The following is a 15,303-nucleotide window of genomic DNA, read 5'->3' as shown; positions in this document are numbered from 1 at the left end:
TCTTCAGGTCACCTGGCCTGATAGAACCCGCAAAAAGATGCAGGAGGTGGATTGGCTGCTTCAAATGACCAGTAGATGTGAGTGAATGTGTGAGTGGGTGAAAGCTTGTATGGATTAGAGCTCCGACTGGTTTTACTGGTGCTGCCTGGACCCACCAAACTCATTCATTCATTCATTCATCTGCTCCTTTTTCCTCTCCTCTGACTCAATGTTTTCTGTTCTCACGTTTCCTCTGATTCAAGTTTAATCAGTTAATTTTACAGAACGTTCATTTTTCAGCTGGACATAAATAATTATAAAACCTTTTATTCCAGTTGTACCAGTATTATACAGAATTAATCAGCTAATCTGATATGAGTGAAGTGTCCGGTTCAGCCCACCTGAATCCCACTGTGTTAAAGAGGAGAGTGAAAGACTCAGTGTGGGGTCCAGCTCATTATTAATAATTCCCAATATTATTCTCTATTCTATTCATATCTTTCTTTCTTTTTATTTCTCATCATTATTAAATATATATTTAATATTTATTAATCTGAGGAATTCTGAATGTACATGTGCATTGTTTTTTTTTCTGTTGCCTAAATTACTCTTATTAATAAGAATATAGAATATAAAGGTATTCAGACCCTTTTAATTATTATTTTAATCTCTCTGTGGTTCTGTTCTGTATTTAATGATGTGAAGCTTTGAGAGGATTACATTTCCTGCTTTGAATAAGTTTTTTTGCTTTATTCACACACACAATCAGAAACGTGGGTGATTTTCACGTCACCTGGTTTGTTTCATCAGGTATTAATATAAATCTATAAATCTGACACCTTTACTCCAGCTTCCTTCATCAAAACGAGCCTGAACGAATCTGGAGCGACTCTGAAGATCCACAGATTTATAAATGCATCATTTAAACTTTAACAATTATAAATAATAATAAATCTCTTATATTGCTTACATTTTATTGAAGGTTAGTGTTTAGTTTTAGTATTTCCTGTAGTATGAAGCCTGAGGTGATTCGGTTCTGTCTCGGCTCTCCTGCTGTGATGTTTTCTTCTCTCCTGCTGCTGTTCCTCTCGTCCTTGATGTTGGTGTCATCCAAACCTCTGCCGCAGGGCCAGGAGTCCACAGTGAGTAGTTATTTACACCACAAAGCCACATTTTTATTGTTTACATGCACTTAGAAAACAGGACATGCAGGGTGGTCAGTATTAGGATTAACTCTGGCTGGATGTTGACCACTCTACTTGACAAAATTGATAAAGCTTAAACACATATGTTGGTTTTCTGAAACACACTATATACACTATATGACCAAAAGTATTTGGACGCCTGACCATGAGCTTGTCGGACGCCCCGTTTCAAAAACAACCTATATTAAAACAGAGTGACCTCTGTGTTATCTTTCCAGCTAGAACGACACTTGCTCTTCTGAGAAGCTTCTCACAATACTTTGAAATACAGTGTGTCTGTGTATGGGAATTTGTGCCCAAACCTGTCAGTCAAGAAAGCCTCAGTCGATGTTCCGGATCATTTAAGAGCTCATTGTTGAGTGGGGCTGAGGTCAGGGCTCTGTGCAGGACACAGTCATGAAGGACCTTCCCTAAACTGTTGCTGCAAACTTGAAAGCATATAAATTACTTTAAACACCTAAAGTTGCTTAGAAATGACTCCAAGTGGAGTAACACTATTTCTAAATTAAATGATAAATAATCATGAACGTTTCTGTCTTTTTTTAAACTCACAATGATCAGAGCTTTATACACTGTTTCCTTTTTTAAATGGTTGTTTTAATGTCAGATTAATGTTTAAACAATTATAAATAATAATTTTTATACTAACAAACGTGTTTATTCTCAGCACCCCAGAATGATTAATGTGTCCTACCGACCGTGTCACTACCTGGATTCACAGCGATGTCGAAAATGTGTATTTTTGTTCTGCTTTAACTGTTTTATTTTTATATAATGTGCAAATTGTAAACTGTTGTTGTTATTTTGACATTTGGTTCAAAAATATTAAGTAAAAAATTCATGTGGGTGCTCAGGTGGTGCAGCGATGCTACCAGCCAGTCGTGCATTTACATACAGACATGATTGATGGGTGGGAGGTACTGCAATGGATTGGCCTCATATCTGGGGAGTGTTACTATGTTGTGCCCACTGATTTTGGGGACCCACCGGACCCTGAGCAGGAAAAAGCGGTGGTATAAAGATGAAAATGAAGTGAAAAAACTGCAAATAAAAATCATTTAGGAACCACTGGTTTCAGATGTCTGTTCTTCCATGTGAATCCATTCATTTTCAGCATCCGTGGTGCAAACTGTGCATCAGATTAGTACCCGCTCCTAAATGTTGCCTCTCGATGGCTCACCCTGCGTTCTTATCGAACCCGTTTCAGACCCTGTACGACGAGCTCTTCGGGATGAGCGATGAAGGCAGCAGGTCTCTGCTCGAGGGTTTGACCGAGGCTCTGAGCTCCTCTCTAAGGGTCCAGAGGAACCTACCTGAGGAGGAGGAGTCTCTGCACACCATCCAGAGAGGGGCGGAGCTGGGGCAGGCTTGGCCCGACATGCTGCTGGACTACATGAGCCACCAGAACAAGTTCAAGGGGAGGACCAAGAAGAACGTGAGAGAGAGCTGGATGGAGGCCGAGCTGGGGGGGCGCACGGCAGTGCTGATGGGACAGATCTGAGGTACAAAACCTGTGTTTATAAATCGTCCTGTTAGAGTCGTTTCCGATTCCCATTGCACATCCTCAGCCTGCGCCACACACTTTAAACCACTTATTTTCACCAGACAGCTTAAACATGTACAGTACGGAGGAACACGCTGTGCTCTCTGTAGATTTCCACCGCTTGCCCCGACACCTTGTCCAGCCAGTAGGAGTCACTGCTGCAGCGACAAGGATGTCCTCCCTCCCTCAGACACGGCAAACCGAGTGTGTGAGACTCAGTGCTATCAACCTGGCCTGGTGTCCAACACACACAATCAGACATACATGAGGACCGAAGGTCGATAGCATTTCCTTTTCACTACCAAAAACACAACCTGCACGAGTAGATGATTCAGTGGAGGACTCTCCGTACGTGATATGGCTCTCTGTGAGAGTCCATCAGAGGCCTTTTGGAGGGACATAGTATTGATTCTGCTGCATACTCGTCCAGCAGGGGGGTGGTGTAAGCAGCAAGGGAATGGATTATGGAATCAGAAATGACAAAAAAAGCTTGTCCCCCCCCTTCAACCGAAATTGCTTTGTGTGTTTCCAGTCTAGGTGAAAACACCACAGATGAGAAGATTCCTGCCTTCGAGAGATTCCTTCTTTTATTAAAAGCAGTACAAACCAGTCAACGATTTAATAATTATTAATAATAAAATAATAATAATAAAGTGAATCGTTTGTGAATTCTGTACACAAATAAATGTTTATAGAAACTCTGAAATCAGATGTATGAGCTTATTATTTCTGCACTGTCAAATTAAAACATTCATTCATTGTGAGTTTTACCACCGTTTGATCCTGGTCAGGGTCACTGTGGGTCTGATTCATTGGGTGAAAGGCAGGAAACACCCTGGACAGGTTGCCAGTGCATTACAGAACACACACACACACTTGACAATTTTAGTAGCTTCAGTTGTCCTGACAGCATGGAAACAGGGAGAACATGCAAACGCCACACAGAAAGAACCCTGGCCATACAAATGCTGTTTTTTGCCTGAATAGTCACAAATTCCCACAGACATACTTCAGAGCATCTGTTGTTCTAGCTAAAGAGATCACACAAAGGATTGGTTTTGAAACAGGACGAGTTCCCGATCAGGCGTCCACATACTTTTGGCTATTTAGTGTTTAGAAGTTCCACGTGACCGTCTGAAATCTCTACACTCTGATTGGCTGACACGGGTACTATTGTAATGAGATGCTGAATGCTGAGAGATGATTGGTGCATGACTGCAAGCTCCGCCCCCTGTGTGGTGATCAGAGGCTCTCAGGAGCGCCGGTGTGGAGTAACGGAGCTCCGGTAAGATTTATTATTATTATTATTATTATTATACTGTATAAAAGATATAACACATGTCTTATTCATGTAATTATTGATTAAATGTTTTATTAAGAATGTTATAACGCTGTATGAAGTGCTGGTGGAGAGTATTAGAGTATTAACAGTGCAGGATTAACCTGCTGCAGAGAGATTATCTTCCTCCTACACTCACTTACTCTTATATATTTATATATTTTATATTTATATATTTTGTATTTATGTATTTTATATTCTCTAAATGGCTGAAAATATTACAGCAGTATGTTTATTGTATTTAAATAATTGTGTTTAAATCCATAAATAATAGCAACAACAGCAATATAATAATAATAAAAACAACAGTAATAATGGTAATAATACTGTAATATATTAATGATAAAAATAATAGTAATAATAATTAAAAGTAATAATAATAATATATTAATGACAGTAGTATTAATAATAATAATAGTAATAACAGCAACAATAACATAATAGTAATAACAATAATAACAATAATAATAATAATAATAATAATAATAATAATAATTTACGGCATTTAGCGGATGCTTTTTATCCAAAGCGACTTACAGTACTGTGACAGTATATTGTTTAAACAATTGAGGGTTAAGGACCTTGCTCAAGGGCCCAACAGTGGCAACCTGGCAGTGGTGGGGATTGAACCAGCAAGTGTAAGGTGATAGTTCATCCAGCCTTCCCTCCCTCAGACACCACCAACACTGTCTGTAGCGCTCCAGACTGAACCGTAATCATATTATATATGTAGTAGATGTGCCCCTCACAAATGTTTTAGAAGGGCAGGTACCCCCCATCCCCCCCAACCCTAATTCCGACTTCCCAGTAGATTTGCCCCTTCCCCAATATTCTATTTTGTAAAAAACACTAAATTAAACTGAACTGTAGTGGACGGAAAGGAATGAGTTAAACTGGGACGGAACATGATGGAGGTCTAATCTGTGTGTGTGTGTGTGTGTGTGTGTGTGTGTGTTGACGTAAGAACTTAATCCAGAGAGGCTGAGAAAGCCTTCACATAAGAGTGGTGAATCCATATCAATTCTAATGGTTTTAAACTAGGACACCCAACAAGCTTATTGTTAGGTGTCTACATACTTTTGGCCATGTAGAGTGTGTTTATTCATTGGTGTGTGTGTGTGTGTGTTCGCAGGTCTACAAACACCTGTAAGTGTGTGTGAGTTACCGTGATGCCACTGGTGAAGAGGGGCATCAGGCCGCAGCACATGTGTCGGGGGGCGCTGCCCGAGAGAGTGGCCAGTGAACTGGAGTGTGTAACCAACAACACGCTGTCCGCCATCATCCGCCAGCTCAGCAGCCTCAGTACGACACACACACACACACACTTTCAATATCATGTAATCTGTAACAATCGTGCCCATACATTCTCCAGTCCAGTTAACTGTAACCTTATATTTCCACGACGCAGGTAAGCATGCGGAGGACGTGTTTGGTGAGCTGTTCGATGAAGCAAACACTTTCCACGTGCGTGCGAACTCGCTGCAGGACCGAATCGACCGGCTCGCCGTTAAAGTCACCCGGCTGGACTCCAGCGTAGAGGAAGGTCAGTCGTGTCCGGTATAAACGCTCATGTTTACATTTACAACACTGACCTGATGATTTTATCCAGGCGGACACGCAGAAGTGCTTCATATTCGTGACAGACAGACAGGCGGTTATCTGCGACGGAACGTGTTTTAAATCATGCCGTGGGGGGGTTTGGTCAGGGTTATGACCATCCAGTCTTCTTATGGGAAGCCTTTCTACAAGACTCTGGAGTGGGAGTGTGTCTGTTGGAATTTGTGCCAATGACAGTGAGGTTCTGTACTGGTGCTGGAAGAGTAGAAAAGTGTGAGAAGAGACATTACAGAGACTTACAGTTATGACTGAATAGTGTTTGAGCAATTGAGGGTTAAGGACCTTGCTCAGGGGCCCAACAATGGCAATTTTCGTAATGGTGGGGCTTGAACCTGCAACCTGGTACCTTAACCCCTGAGCCACCACTGCCTTGAGAGTTTACTTTAATCCAAAAGTGTTACGTTGGGTTAAGACCAGAGTGTCTTATCAAGCCATGACTTTATAGAGCTCGATACTTGGGACTTCCCCAAACTGTTGTCACAATGTTAAAAGCATATAATTGACAGTAGATCATTTTTATACACCCGTTAGCAGCGGATGTGGTGGAAACAGCAAAATTCAATCAGCATGTGGGGTGTCCACATACTTTCGGCCATACAGTGTGTGTGGATGTGCCCCTGTTGCATAGATGAAGGTTCGAATGCTTATGTAAGTGATGCTCGATGGTTTGATTTCCTCTAGTTTCCAAATTTTCTTCTTTAAATTAATAATAAACACTTTAAAACATTTTAAGCTGAAATCTCAAAACCAAACAAAACAACACAGATAAAAATCAGATAAAATATAACTAACATTTGCTTCAGTCTCCCTGCAGGACATTAACATGCGAAAGGCCTTCAGGAGCGTCACGGTGCAGGACCAGCAGATCGTGTCCCGATCCAGCATCTCCAATCCTGTAGCTGAGATGTACGAGAGCTGTGAGAGACCACCACCGCTCAGCATGCTCTCTAACTACAGGTGATCCTTCAATCTGCACCTCCTTCTGCTTAATAAATGATTACTAATTAACATGCATTTACTGATGTGATCAGAAGTTTACAGACACATGTAGGGGGGTCTTGTACCATTTCTGCAGCTCTTTTTTTCAGAACACCCATGGATAGTCCTACATTTCAGTCTCTACAGTGCACAATATCAGTAAAAGACTGTAGACTGGAACGTAGAAGCCAGGCCTGTTCATCTAACACAGGTGCCTCACCTTTTACTGAACGGGCACAAATCCCCACAGACACACTGCAAAATGTGAAGATTCTTTATAAAAAAGTGTAAAATCCATTTAAATCCTAATGGTTTAAAAATAGGACACACAACAAGCATATGGGTAGGTGTCCACATACTTTTGGCCATGTAGAGTTTAGGAACCACTGCTCCTGAAATGTATTTATTTCTGGGATTCTAACAGACCTCGAACTTGCCCTACATGTTAAGTCTGGTTCCCCTCAAAGTTCCTTCCCTGTGATATTTTGGGAGCCTTCCCCTTCCACTGTCGCCCCTTCGGCTTCCTCATTAGGGAGTTTTTGGCTCCCCTTTTCTCCCGATTTTTAGCGCATCCAATTTTTACCCAATAGCGTTATGCTTCCTCTCTACTGGTGCTGACCCCCGCCTTGATTGAGGAGAGCGAGACTGACACACGCCCCCCTCCAACACGTGAGCAGTAGCCGACTGCATCTTTTCACCTGCACGAGGCGAGTTCATATGCGGATCAGCCTTGTGCACTAAGAGCCACGCCCTGATCAGCATTATTCCCCTTCTCTGTGCAGATGCCAGCAGAGGTTGTAGTTGCATCAGTTACGAGGTTCCTATCCAGCTCCCACCCTGGATGAACAACAGCCAATCGTTGTTCATAAAGCCGCCCAGCCCAGCCGGATGGCAGAGCTGAGATTCGATATGATGTATTCGAAATATCAGCTCTGGTGTGCTAGTGTATTTTACCGCTGCGCCACCTGATCTTACTCGACCGTCTCTTTCTCCACAGAGAAGATCAGGTGGATGGAATGAAGTTCTACACAGATCCGTCCTATTTCTTCGACCTGTGGAAGGAGAAGATGCTTCAGGACACAGAAGACAAGAAGAAAGAGAAGAGACGCCAGAGGGTGAGGCAAATCTTTATCTGACAGTGACCTGAAGCAGACAAACAAACCAACACTGATGTGCTTTGGGGGAGGTCTCTCTTGTAAAACCTTGTTGAAGGTCTCGGGTATTTTTATTTATAGATTTTATTTATTATTTCTAATTAATCCACCTGAGTTACCGTGTTCGTCTCTGTCCGCCAGGAGCAGAAGAGTTTCGAGGACGGGACGTTACAGCGTGAGATCAAAAAAGTACGTAAAGCTCGTAATCGCCGTCAGGAGTGGAACATGATGGCGTTCGATAAAGAGCTACGTCCTGATCACCAGTATACTCACAGTGTCCCGTGGGGGGCGCTGTCTGAGGGCGCCCTGTCCCCAAATGCCAGGTGGAGTGTACACTACAGTAGCTTTAGAAAGTATTCAGACCCTTGACTGTTTTGTGCACTTTATTGCATTGTGGGTTTGAATAATGAGCAGGACGGGAGACACGATTGAGCCTGGAGTTCCCTTCAGTCCCTACAGTCAAACATGGGACAGGGAGGCTGGAACATCCTGGAAAAAACCTGCTCCAGAGTCCATCTTTCAAAATGACAACAACCCATAGCATACTGCCAAACCAACACTGGAAGTGCTTTAAGGGAAGTCTCTCAATGTCCTATTAATGGAGAGATCTGAGGATGGCACTTCACAGACGCTTGTCATCCAATCAAATAGAGCTTGGGAGGATCTGTCATGAAGAATGGGATAAACCGCCCAAATCCAGGTGCACAAACCTTATAGAGTCGTATCCAAGAAGACAAAGGGGTTCTACATAGTACTGATGAATAAAGTTGTACACCCATACAGCCATTCATCAATTTGTCCATCTGTCCATCCATCCATCCATCCATCCAGTCGTACACACATTTATCCATCCATCCATCCATCCAGTCGTAGACCCATCCATCCATCCATCCATTTCAAATTAAATCCCCAACGCATTAAAGTGCACAAAGTCAAGGGGTCTGAATACTTTCTGAATCCAGTGTGTACAAACACACACAATTAAAGACTAATCCAGTCAAATATAAATTCTAAATCTGTTTTTTTGTCTTTACAACAGAACAGACGAACCAAACCTTCCAGGCCACGCCCGTTTTGCGCCCAATCACACCTCGTCCGATCGTAACGAAGGGGTGGAGCACGAGTACCAGAGCATCGGCGAACCAGCTGGTGTGGCTGATGCTTTCGGTGTTCCTATCGACTACAGATTCAACCCGCCACCTCCGCCGCACCCACCCACCGAGGGCGGGGTTAACGGGGACATCACACTCCCACCAGTGGATTATGGGTAACTATGGATACATATTCTATCAACATTGGGTGACAGTTAAAGAGATGTTCATAAATGTTTATCAAAGTGGGCGTGGTCATGACTGAAATGACCCTGGGATGCATGCATGCAGTCCCTGGCCACTTCTTTTCACCTGCAAGCAGGTACAGAGTCATGCTATGCTCTCCGTGAACCATTCATTACTCATGCAGGTGCCTCAACCAACCAGCAGGGGTCACATTTGAGTAAACAATTTGGAAACCCAGCCAACCTTCTCATCCTCGGGCACAAACAAACGTATCTGTTGGACTCCCGAGCAAGAGCCCGATCACCACAAATATTTTTTTTGCAGTTACAATTAAATAAACAGAATTTAATGTGCAGAATTTTGCATAACAACCTGATTTTAAACCCTTTCTTTTTCTCTGCATCTCTCTCTCTCAGTCTGCCGGAGTTTTATCCCAGTTCATGTTCTCCTCCAGCTCCCACCTTCATCCCGTCATCTCAGACGGCTTTTGCTACCCCGTTATCTGCTCCGGCTCCTCCCCTTTCCCACCCTGGACCAATCAGCTCCATCGTGTCTTATCCACTTCCACCTGTGCCCTCACCTGGTCCAGCTCTAACTCCGCCCCCTCCCGGACCTCCACCCCCTCCCATTCCTCCCGCCGTGTCTCATCTTTCGGGAGCGGGAGAGGGGCGGGGCGGGGAGTCTCCGCCCATGGCTGAGGGGCGCAGTGACCTGCTGTCTGCAATACGTATGGGTGAGTGTGTCTGAAGGTTAGCACTTGATCTTGAACTGGTTCCATCCAGGCTTCTCAGAACCTTGGTGCTGTTCAGGGAACCGGGAACCAAGTGGAACCAAGGATGCATCATCAATAAATAATAATAACGAAAGTAAACGGTTTGATGTGTGATGAGCAGCTCCGGTTTGTGGTGTTCAGGTATCCAGCTGAAGAAGGTTCAGGAGCAGCAGGAGCAGAGGGCGAACAGGGAGCACTCCAATAACGACGTGGCCTCCATCCTGTCCAGACGCATCGCCGTAGAGTACAGCGACTCGGAGGACGAATCGGAACTGGAGGAGAACGAGTGGTCCGACTGAACCCGCTCGACCCGGTCCCGACCCTTAAACATAAGTACAGAGTAATGTATACAAACCAGAGGAGGGGCGAGTTTCACCGCCTTCATCACGATTATAAACTAAAGGACGTCCAAGAGAGTGAAAACATCAACATTCACATCAACCATCCGTCCATCCACACACTTGCGCATCCATTCATCAATTCATTTGTTCATCCATCCACCCGCTCGTCCATCCATTTATCAGTTCGTCAATCCACCCATCAATCCATCCATCCAACAACCCACGTATTCAACCATCTATTTGTCAATCTCTCTGCCCTTCCATCTATTCATCAATCGATCCGTCTGTCTTTCCGTCCATCCAACGATCCACCCACTCGCCCATCCCATCAATTTGTCTATTTGTCTATCCATCCATCTATTGTTCTATCCATCCATCCATCCAACAACCCACCTATTCAACCATCCATTTGTTAAACCCTCTGCCCTTCTAGCTATCCATCAATTCATCCATCAATCCATTCTTTTGTCCATCCATCCATCCACAAGGCAGGAAAATCAGAAGCAACATTTCAGCGAGTGCATCCACGTAGCCACACGTTTCTTCTTCATCCTGGAGAAGGTCCTGCTGGATCTTCACTCAGCACCTTGAAAATTCACCCAGTTATTTCACAGCTACATTTCGGTTTTGCCCCGAATTACCCACTCAGTGGCCAAAGCATTCTGGGTGTTCCCATTTAAGCTGTGTAAAATCATTCCTGACTGCTGTCAGTGGGTCCAGGGTCTGATCTGTGGAAATACGGTAAATAAATAAATAATTCAATAAATAAATAAGGTATCTGTAGCCACTAAGTGGAGCTGTCTGCTATTCTATCAGGAAAATCCTCCATCCTCTATTTTATTCATTTCATTTGAACAGTAATCACATTTTCTATAAAACAATATAACCAAATAATATTTAATAAATCATGTTTTCCTTTTAAACTATAAAAACAAATAAAAAAGATGTATTTTAAAATGTTCATGTGTTTGCAGTATTTAGTATAATGATTATAATAATGGTAATAATAATTATGATGATAATAAAAATGTTTGTATGCATATGGAGATCCGTATCACGTACGGAAAGTCATCTGTATCGTGCACGTAATTATCTTTCGGCTTTGTGCAGCTCCTCAAACAGCCAGCAGAGGGCGTAATCACATCAGTTATGATGAATCCCTCTGACCTTCCTTCCCTCGGACGAGCCGATCTATGCCCGTATAGCCGCCCTTGTGAGTTCCAAATGTCAGATCTGGACATTGTTGATTCTCCACTCTTCAGCAGATGAAGCTGTTCATTATTCTCTCGGCTGAACGAGTCCTAAGCGGATTATCCTGGAGGAGACGGACGCAGTGAAAAGGCCGCCGGTGCCTGAGTAAACGTTAGCTTTAGAGATCAACAAGCACAAAGGACCTAAAATCCCTCAAAACCCCTGAAAACCCCGAGTTACTAACACAACCAACACCACAGGACTACTACGTACCACAGTGCAAGTGGTCAAAAGTATCGGGACGCCCATTCTAATGATTGAATACATGTGTTTCAGCAACAACAGTCACTAACACAATCATAAATCAATCATATAAAGGAATGATATGCTTCTGAATTTGCAGCAACAGTTTAGGGAAGGTCCTGTCCTGTTCCAGCATGGGCAAGCTCTATAAAGGCATGAAGAAAAGCTCCAGTGTCTGGGATGAACCGGAACATCGACTGATCAGTCAGCGTCCAACCATATACATACAAATGCTGTCATCTTTTGACGGAATGGGCACAAATTCCCACATACATACTTGTCTTCAGAGCTGAAAAGATCACAGAGAGGTCACTCTGTTTTAATAACGTTTGATTTTGAAACAAGACGTCCGACAAGCCCCCGGTCAGGGCTGCAGGGTAGTGCAGCATGTGTAGAGGAACACGCTATGCTCTCTTTATTCATCCAATTTTCATGCAGTGGCTTTGACCAGACAGTAGGAGTCGCTGTTGCAGTGGCAAAAAGACACGTCGCCTAAAGTTCTAGTTCTCTTTGTATTGAAGAGATGCTCATATGTCTCTTTTCCACTGGTACTGGTGCCAGAGCTGGTCCCGGTTCCACTGGTTTGAGAGCCCAACGATTCTGTACGTGGATGTCGGCGTTCGTCACAGATTATGGGGCCAGAATAGTGAAAATTTTTCTGACTGACAGCCTGTGATTTTGTGGTGGAAAAGCGCCAAACAATTGAGGATTCTGGCACCAGAAGTGGCACCTGCCAGTGGAAACGATCTAACAGAACGACTCCCCGCTCGCTGGCACTGAAGAAACAAACAGACTGAAAACAGTCGCACAGTTTAATCGATTTAGACGGAGCGCCACTGCGACCGAAGTTGGCACCGAGTTCATACGCGTGACAATCAGAGACGCAGTCTGGTGAGCGGACGCTGCGCCTTTTTACGCCGGTTGTTTACTGGCACATGCCCGCTGCACCTGGTCGTCTGTCTGGTTCCTTTCACGTTGGTTCTCACACTCGGCTTCTGTTGTTCCTCTGGAATTAGTTAGAAATCGTTTTTTCAGCTGCGTTAAACGACGTGTTGAGTGGTGGCGCTGTTCCAAAAGCTCCTCCGTCTCACACGGTGTCACCCCGTCCCACCCTGCGCCGTCTCCTCTGTGTGTGGAAGTTTCCCATCAGGATCTCCTCCTGGCTCTTATGGGAGTGGCTGCGAGGCCGCTGCGGGGCCGCTGGTTTAAGTGGTGCGTGCTAACATTATTAAATCGCTGTTTTACCACTCCACTTAATCCTAAACCCATACAAAGTGAACCATAAAGAGGGCAGTTTTGGGGGGTGGGGGGAGTTTGAGGTGGGGGTGTTGTGTTTATCTGGGAGGGGGCTGGGGGGGGGGGTGGATTATCCAGGGTGAACTCTTGACGGATCTGTTCTGATGGCTGGTTTTCTCACCAGTTCTAGAAATTCTTCATCTGATTCCAGACGTCTGATGTTTTTATTTTTTCTTTAGTCACCGTTTAAATACACCTGTAAACTATATAAAAAAAAAGTATTTGGCATTTAGCAAGTACAGGTTAAGGGCCTTGCTCAAGGGCCCAACAGTGGCAGCCTGGCAGAGGTGGGGTTTGAACCAATACCTTTCTGATTACTAGTCAGATACTTTAACCTCTAGGCTACAACTGCTCATTCATGTGTTTAAGAAACAACAGGTACTAACAGGTGTAATAAATCAATAATATTAAAGAACAACAGTTTAGGGAAGGTCCATTCCTGTTCCAGCATGAGACATGGAGAAAAGCTCAGAGCCCTGACCTCAGCCCCACTCAACAGCTCTGGAATGAATCGGAACATCAACTGATCAACGCCCATCTTTTTACTAAATGGGCACAAATTCCCATTGTTTACCGAAGACGTTTCTTTTCCACCTGCTTCCCTCGAACACGGCTGGTAAAGAAAGATCTAACGGAATGCCACGGCCTGTCTTCTGTTTTCCTTTTTACACCATGACAGAGCGCGGGTGGCTCTGGAGCTCTGCCAGGGAGAGGGGGGCGCCACGCTGGTGTGAAAAAAACAACAAAACAAAAAAAGCTGGTATGTGCCAAGTGCCAACGGTCTTTTCCTAACAGGCATCGAAATGCCAACTTGTGCTGGCATCTGTGTTATCATACAGGTGAACGCGCTCCTGGGAAAGGCAGCGTTTCTGTTCCCAGCCGGAGGAGGGACGGCATGGGCGCTTTTTTTTTGGGTGCTAAATGGATTAGTCCTGCCAGCTCGACCCCCGGTTTCACGCCACTGTCTACTTCCCATCTCATTTTAATGTGATTAGCTTAGCTCCTGTGGTCCGGGACAGGAGTATATTTCTGCCCCTCACAGTCCCACCATCACTGGCATCTTTGTGCTGAAGGTGGGGGAGGTAAGTGCTGGTGTACAGGGATGGTAAACGGGTACCAGAGGGGCCGATGATGATGCCGAAATGATGTGGACTGTGTCTGTGGGTCCATGTGTGTATTTTTCTCCAGCACTAACTACATAGCCAAAAGTATGTGGACACCCACCCATAAGCATGACCGTGGGCGTTTATGTGAAGCCCCCCACTTCATCCCATAAGAGCATCCGCCTCCAACATGGACTTCCACAAGATTTTGTAGTGTGGCTGATGAAACTTGTGCCACTTCATTATCAAGACCATCTTTGAGAGCAGCATTTGACATTCCAATTCATCCTAAAGGTGTCAGTGCGGTTGACGTCAGAGCCACCAGTCTCCTAAAATCTTCCCAAATCAAAACATGACTCTAAGAATTAAAAAGAACTTTTTCTGGATCTCGTGTTCTGGGTTGTTTTGAATACAGCAGTACAGTAGAATTTGGCGAACCCTTCGAACCCCACCTCCCGAGTCCCATGATGAGCGAGGCTATTTCACGTGACCTCACAACTATGGTACGGAGGATTAGAGGCACTGATTAAGACGGTGGCACCCCAGTGTGCTGCCTTTCTGAGGAGATGATACAATAGGAGCAGGTCCAGGGCGAACGGGAGCCCGGACGGGTGCAGCTGTCAGATCATAGTAAATAAAACCATGTGGTGTTTTATTAGCAGATCTGTGTGTGTGTGATGGAAGAATAAAACTGAAGAGTGATAAGATGGCAAAGATAAGAGGGTGCGGAATTTATACCAATTGAAAATATACTGATGTTAATGCAGAGAAGAAAAGAAAGATCAGACAAACTTCCACATGGTGAACATATTTCTATTCAGGGAGTTGATTCTGCAAAGGACCTGGTGCATTTACTTTACATTTATTTATATTTTTCGGGACTGACTAATAAAAAGGACAATTCCTGGACAACCGGAACAGGTATCAACCCTAGTAAACAGTGTACAGAGTTGCAGATGGCCGACAATCAGTACTGGTATACCCACAAAGTTCATCTGTACGGTTTATGTAGCTAATAAAATTAACAGTGAATGCACTGAGCAGATTGGTGTACCTAATAAAATGCTCTGTGAGTGTATATGTACATATATGTGTGCTCTTATTGACTATTTATTGATTATTTAGAGTTCACACGTGGGCTGAAGGTCCGACCACGTGCTTCATGCTCCACCCTACTCCGGCTTCAGATGGTACGTTCCATGTGA

At 44.1% G+C, this 15,303-nt stretch overlaps 1 protein-coding gene across 1 annotated transcript; it reads left to right on the top strand.

Annotated features, from left to right (window-relative positions):
- Positions 1-5,235: 5,235 nt before the first annotated feature.
- On the top strand, positions 5,236-10,163 carry wasf3a (WASP family member 3a). Its single transcript, XM_062988852.1, has 8 exons — positions 5,236-5,368; positions 5,475-5,609; positions 6,487-6,640; positions 7,659-7,776; positions 7,957-8,138; positions 8,855-9,082; positions 9,509-9,825; positions 10,006-10,163. Exons 1-8 carry the CDS (start codon positions 5,236-5,238, stop codon positions 10,161-10,163), a joined length of 1,425 nt encoding a protein of 474 aa, XP_062844922.1.
- Positions 10,164-15,303: the final 5,140 nt, after the last annotated feature.

This window comes from Trichomycterus rosablanca, chromosome 26 (genome assembly GCF_030014385.1).
Source record: "Trichomycterus rosablanca isolate fTriRos1 chromosome 26, fTriRos1.hap1, whole genome shotgun sequence".
Lineage (NCBI taxonomy): Eukaryota > Metazoa > Chordata > Actinopteri > Siluriformes > Trichomycteridae > Trichomycterus > Trichomycterus rosablanca.
Note: the sequence above shows the minus strand (reverse complement) of the source record. Positions and strands in the feature narration are given on the sequence as shown.

What these genes read in the sequence shown, in the direction of transcription:
- wasf3a (XM_062988852.1), top strand. Translation starts at nt 5,236, where the DNA reads ATGCCACTGGTGAAGAGGGGCATCAGGCCGCAGCACATGTGTCGGGGG. An exon ending in CCGCCAGCTCAGCAGCCTCA is followed by an intron (nt 5,369 to 5,474) that starts GTACGACACACA and finishes TCCACGACGCAG; the next exon opens with GTAAGCATGCGGAGGACGTG. An exon ending in AGCATGCTCTCTAACTACAG is followed by an intron (nt 6,641 to 7,658) that starts GTGATCCTTCAA and finishes CTTTCTCCACAG; the next exon opens with AGAAGATCAGGTGGATGGAA.